The sequence below is a fragment of the Sinocyclocheilus grahami genome, unplaced genomic scaffold, assembly GCF_001515645.1.
Source record: "Sinocyclocheilus grahami isolate Dianchi unplaced genomic scaffold, SAMN03320097.WGS_v1.1 scaffold614.1, whole genome shotgun sequence".
Lineage (NCBI taxonomy): Eukaryota > Metazoa > Chordata > Actinopteri > Cypriniformes > Cyprinidae > Sinocyclocheilus > Sinocyclocheilus grahami.
The window spans coordinates 557,109-563,224 of record NW_015505793.1 but is presented as its reverse complement, the minus strand read 5'-3'; the positions used below and the strand labels follow the sequence as shown (position 1 = coordinate 563,224).

General features: G+C 35.0%; 1 protein-coding gene across 2 annotated transcripts in view; it reads right to left on the bottom strand.

The window, feature by feature from the left end:
- LOC107557688 (transmembrane protein 109-like) overlaps positions 1–3,716 on the bottom strand; it is a 9,296-nt gene extending 5,580 nt beyond the window's left edge. The window contains exons 1-3 of one of the 2 annotated variants that reach the window (XM_016241183.1): positions 2,749–3,716; positions 2,087–2,146; positions 135–237 (exon numbers count right to left, since the gene is read on the bottom strand). In XM_016241183.1, coding sequence (XP_016096669.1) covers positions 135–237; positions 2,087–2,146; positions 2,749–2,961 — 376 coding nt within the window. In that variant the 5' untranslated portion in view covers positions 2,962–3,716. The remainder of the gene's footprint in view (positions 1–134; positions 238–2,086; positions 2,147–2,748) is intronic. The other variant, XM_016241186.1, reaches the window with a different exon arrangement.
- Positions 3,717–6,116: the final 2,400 nt, after the last annotated feature.

Genomic DNA, 6,116 nt, shown 5'->3' with positions numbered 1-6,116 from the left:
CCATTAATCTTTGATTTATATATATATATATATATATATATATATATATATATATATACGCATATTTAAGTTAAACATTTTTTTTTTAAATATTTAGATTTAGATCTAACCCCTGAGAGACAACCTTTACTCACCGTTCACTCCAGTAGCTCTGAGAATCTCAGATACATACACCGCAATGACATTCAGTCCACTGGCAGCTCCTTCAGCAACAAACTGCAGCAGCATTTCGACAAACTAAAGAAAAAAAAAACAAGGAAAAAAAAAAAAAAAGTGATTAGACTCCAGAACGGGTCTGTGTAGTGCAGATTTGCTGTTTTTCTTACAGAGGGCGGTCTATATCTAAACTCAACTCATAGATCTCTGGCCATAGCTGATCATTAACCAATACTGACTGACAAGAGTGACACAACACACATGATTTAATTAAAGCAATGTTTTGGGTTCAATGCAAATTCTATAGACAGCGTATGTGACATGCTGTTAGTTGCAAAAATCACTAACAATGTATATATTTATGGGGCACAACACTGTAACATAACAGTAGAGGCACAGTAAGCTATTTAGTAAGCAGATGGTCGCAGTTCTGTTCTGATGGAATCACAGACAGCAAGAAAAACACTGCACGTGACAAAATGCAACTAACTATATGATCCTACATAGTTAGCAAAACAAAAATATAGGTATATCAGTTTTTAAAAGGGTGGAATGAACATTTCCTGTATCTTTTGACTGAAGAAAAAGATGAACGTTTTTTCAGATATGCTTCACAACTAATATTTTTCGGAGAAATAATACTTTTTTTTATTATATTTAGAAGGTTTTCCTTTCAACATTTTTATTATTTTAATTTTCATTCTGATCTCAGGACATTTGTACCACCCTGGCATTTTTTTTCCCCCTTTATACTACCCAAAAAAGTATAATAATTTAACCAAACACACATATTTGATTATATAATTGTTTTAAGTCATTGTGTACAAATTGCACATTTAATGTATTTTTGAAATAAATAGATCCGGACAAAATGAGCATCATGTCACTAACTCTAATACAATATGTGGCTCATAGTTTCACTGATACTTTTACATTTAAAGTAGTTACACTTCAGTTTAGCCAATATCAAATGAATCATTTAGAATTTTACTGGGTATATGCATTTCCTTGTAATAATAGTAAGTTTTAATGTGGTACTTCATTGTTCATCTCTTGATTTTTAATAAAAAATTTCCGTCCTGAAGCAAATCAGTTTAGAACAACAATTTGGACAACTTTACAGCTCAAATAACATTTTTGTATGGAACAACAATGTAAGAATTTCAAGAGACGTGAGCTGTGCATTTCTGGTTTTAAACCTTCTAGGATGTCCACTGTAAGTGCCTAAAATATGATTTTTACGTATGGAGGGATGATTTGAAATGACTTTCTGAAAAAAGCAAGTCAGAAACACACTTGTACTGAACCCGGAACATTGTTTTTAAGCGGTGAGAACACTTAAGAAGACTTCTGTTCAAAATTAATTTGTGAACATTCAAACAAAGGGCGCAAACTTGCAGGTTTGGGATCCAGTTTGATAGGCTAAGGAGGTAGGCTATAATCTTTAACAGTATTTGTGTAAGAACACCTCACAATACAAATAGAGCTCTCTCTCTGTGTGTGTGTGTGTGTGTGTGTGTGTGTGTGTGTGTGTGTGTGTGTGTGCGTGTGCCAGAGGGACAGCTGGGCATCCCACTTAACTTTATAACTCACAAACATGCACAGCTATCACACATACATTACTTGTGATCAAACAGACACTCTCAGGAACAAGGTCACCTCATTTGGTGAAGGACAAACATGAGCAATCAGGAACAGTGTGTGTGACTTCATAAAGGAAGTCAATGAGAACATAATCATTCTACAAAGCAGCATTGTTTGCCATTCTAGGCATGAGCCACCAAGCACTTACACACCTGTACTGGCATTTTGTCCTCAGTAGCAGTTGTCGCTTTCACACACAGACAGTAACATTACAAGGATATGCATGTGTGCGTGTCAAAACAAGTGCACAAATCAGTCCTGCTCTGACACTTTTACTTGTTCTTACCATTGCAACAGAATAGATGTTCTCTGGGCCAAACACTGAGTCAAGGTACAACACAGCATTCTGGGTCAAAGAGAGGCGAGGGGCGGTTCGGTGAGCGGGACATAAGCAGAGGAAATTAGGGCAAAGGATGAGTGGAGGAGAGGAAAGGGTTAAAAGGATTAACAAGTCAAGGGGCAACATGAGAGGGCTAAATGTGCTTATACACATACCACAAGTATAAGCATTTATTAGGGAATAAGAGAAGTAAAGGTCCATATATCATCATAAACGAGATCTCTTCAAAATCTCAACTGTTTCGCCTACATGTCTTTGTTTTGCATGGAGAGCCTCATGCTTTTCAGATGTTTCTCCTGAGGCAAAAAAAACCCCTGTGTAATCTCATATTCCTCCTCTAGAGTTTCAGTGCTCAGATTTGCTAAAGCACCAAACTCTGCAATCAGGATTTCAGTACCAGCTCATGCATTACTCATCGAATTGTAGCCTATTTATACTCAGCAAACCTTACAAAGTTGATACTTCAATGAAAAAGAATCAAGACCTCTATCTAGCCTATGGAAGAGCAACCTCTATTGAATATTTTGAACAAATAAGAGCAAATTCTTCCTGTGGGAAGTTTAGAACAAGTCATTAGATCATGTCACAAATAACAAAAAAAAAGTTACCTCAGCACCAATCTCAATCACATGGGTGCCGACAACGGCCTCCACGTACTTTCTCAACCCGTCCAGAGGCTCCAGAATAACAGACCCAAACTCATAAGAGCCTGCGGTGAACTCCTCAGCAAACCCATGACACAAGACCGACCGAACCAGAACCAAAACCCCAAAGAAAAGCAGCTTTTCCGAACTTCTCGAGGCAATGTTGTGACCAGACATGCTTCAAAACCCGGAACAACACGCGGTTCAAAAGAGGGATCCGAAAAAAGATCGTACTGAATAACCGATGTATAAAAACTAGAAAAATAGCCGGTCAGTTTGTCTAGCGGGTTTATTACCTTAGAAGAAGAAAAGCTGGATAAAAAAATAACTGCTGGTTCTTTCAGACAAAACTAAACCTAGTTCATGGCTAAGCAGATTAACAAGTTCAGCCGTGTCAAAAACATGTGCAAACAAAACCCCAACTGAACAAACACAATTAGATGGCATACGCTGCGCTCCTCATATATATATATATATGCTATAATACTAAAATTATGTTCTCAAAATGGCACGCGCTTGCCAAGGGCACTTAAAAATAGCGTCTAGATGACTGTGTTTGGTATCATACAACAAAGCGTTAAGTCGATAAAGATAAATTAAGATGCAATTTAATTTAGAAACCGTCTAGTGCAAAAAAAAATGTTTTTTAAAAAGTCTATTTTCTGCCGAGCGCGACGCGTGTTATTGAGCGAGGATCCGAAATGAATCCAGTTTGTGAGGATCTGTGTGGGTGTTAAAGTTGGGTGAGGAGCTCCGGGCTGCACGACGGAGGTTTGGCTGTAGATACGGTTCTGCCTCCGCCTCCTGCATTCCTGCGCCAGGCACGAGAAACCCGTTCACACGGTGCTGCTGGCGCTTAAACGCGACATGGCTCGCACCAGTAGGCGAGGTGTTACCAGTGTTGCCAACTCATGTTCAGGGGAAGTTGCTAAAGGAAGGTTGATTTGTTGCTAAATGACGCGATGTCATTGCGTAATCACGATGCTAAATTGTGTCGCTGCATCAAATCTCAGCAAAAAAAAAAAAAAAGAAAATATGTTCATTTAGATGCGTTTATAAAATAATATAAATGCATAATATAAATAACTAATTTTAAATACAACATTGAATTATTAAACACACATTTTTTTTAACAATTACAATTTAAGTTTATTTTTATGAGATACTAGTGAAACTACTCATTCTGAACAATTGTAGTTTTAAGCAGTGTATTAGTAGTTCGTATGCTACACTCTTAAGAAAAGTCTGTAAAAGTAGGGCGAAATCTATTAATATGAAGGAATTTTCCGTAATTATTATTCACACGTTGTTTTACCTACATTTTAAATTACGCATTGTATTTTGTGTTTTCGGGTTATAATGGATAACGGATAATGTCCTGGAAAATTACTACCTTTTTCATTTTTCTAGATATTTTTCTAACCGTGCACTGATCAACAAACTCAAGCACAAGCTACTAAGGTGTATCGTAAATGAACAATTATCAAACTGTTATTATTATTATTAAATTAAACAATTGCTAATTGCAGCCAACCTAATTCATGTGAATTGTGTACTGCTAGGCACCTTTGGTTTCCTCTTTTTGTGTCATTTAGATGGAAAATGTGTGCCTTTTTTATCGTTTGAGTCACTTATCAAAAGTTGCCAAATAAATACAAAAAAATAGCTAAATTTGCTGCTAGGTGCTTTTGGAAGAAAAAGTTGCTAAATCTAGCAACAAAATTGCTAAATTGGCAACACTGGGTGTTACTAGATTTACAGAAGCGCCCGAGGCGCGTCGAGCTGCACGCCGGGACATGTGCGCTCACACAGCCGCGCACTGGAGAGCAATTATGAAAAGAGAAAAAAATATGAGAATTTAATTGTAGTGAGTCGCAAATTCATAAAGAGCTAAAGCGTCACAATGAGCTTTTCGACTGGCACATGACGTTAAAATATACTAAAAAGTAATTAGCTACTAATTATATCTTCGAGTGTAATGGTTCTGTACTCATTACTCTCTCTAAAAAGTTATGCATTACTTCTTACTAACTAACTGCTTTCTATAGGCTATATGTCAGTCTCGACCATTGAACAATACAAGGATAGACATGAATCTGCTCTTTTAACTATTTCAAATAAATAATATAAAGTCCCTTAAATTATTCTTGAACTGACCAAAGTATTTAAAGGGACAAGGTTACACTAAAAACATACATTTTAACTTTAAATGTTAATTTGTTAAATTCACTATTGTTTTATATATATATATATATATATATATATATATATTTCTATAGTTTATACAGTATTTAATGCAATTACATCAGAAGTAACGAATTAATTTACAGAACAATTAAGTGTAATCCTTTACTTTTTCTAGGGGAAATTAAATTACAGTAATTACTCGGCACTGCATTACACCCAACATTGGTAATAATAAGAGTAAACTATGTAATTGCATGCAACTAACCCCAATCCAAACCCTTTCTTTAATATTACTCAGTACTTGATTGTATAATTACACTGTAACAAGAACAGGGAGATTAAAAAACTATATAAATATAAAATAAAGCATTTAGCCTACTGTTTCTTAACTTTTTAAAACTTTGTAATAAACTTAATATACTTTCCTCAATTATAATCATACCATTCTCAATTTAAAAAGAATGTGAAAAGCAACTTTGTTGCAGGTTTAAACCCCACATGGTTTGATTTATGAATTGCTATTACACAAAGTGCTTAATCTAACATAAATCCAGAAGAATATACTATAAAAGTGTTTTAAGCATCAGCAAAATCACATATGTGACCTGAACCACAAAACCAGTCATAAGGGTAAATTTTTTTGAAATCATCAAAGCTTTACATTGATGTATGGTTTGTTAGGAAAGGACAATATTTGGCCGAGATACAACTATTTGAAAATCTGGAATCTGAGGGTGCAGAAAAATCAAAATACTGAGAAAAATGCCTTTAAAGTTGTTCAAATGAAGTTCTTAGCGATGCATATTACTAATCAAAAATTAAGTTTTGATATATTTACAGTAGGAAACTTACAAAATATCTTCATGGAACATGATCTTTATTTAATATCCTAATGATTTTTGGCATAAAAGAAAAATCGATAATTTTGACCCATACAATGTTTTTTTGGCTATTGCTACAAATATACCCAAGCGACTTAAGACTGGTTTTGTGCTCCAGGGTCACATATTAGTGACAACTTCAACAAAAGCATAAAAGAAATTGTCAATACATTTCAATATTTTAATGGATTTCAATGAAGCAGTTGCACAACCATCACTACAGCCAGTCAAAAATAAATAAATAATAATAATAGACAGTACAAA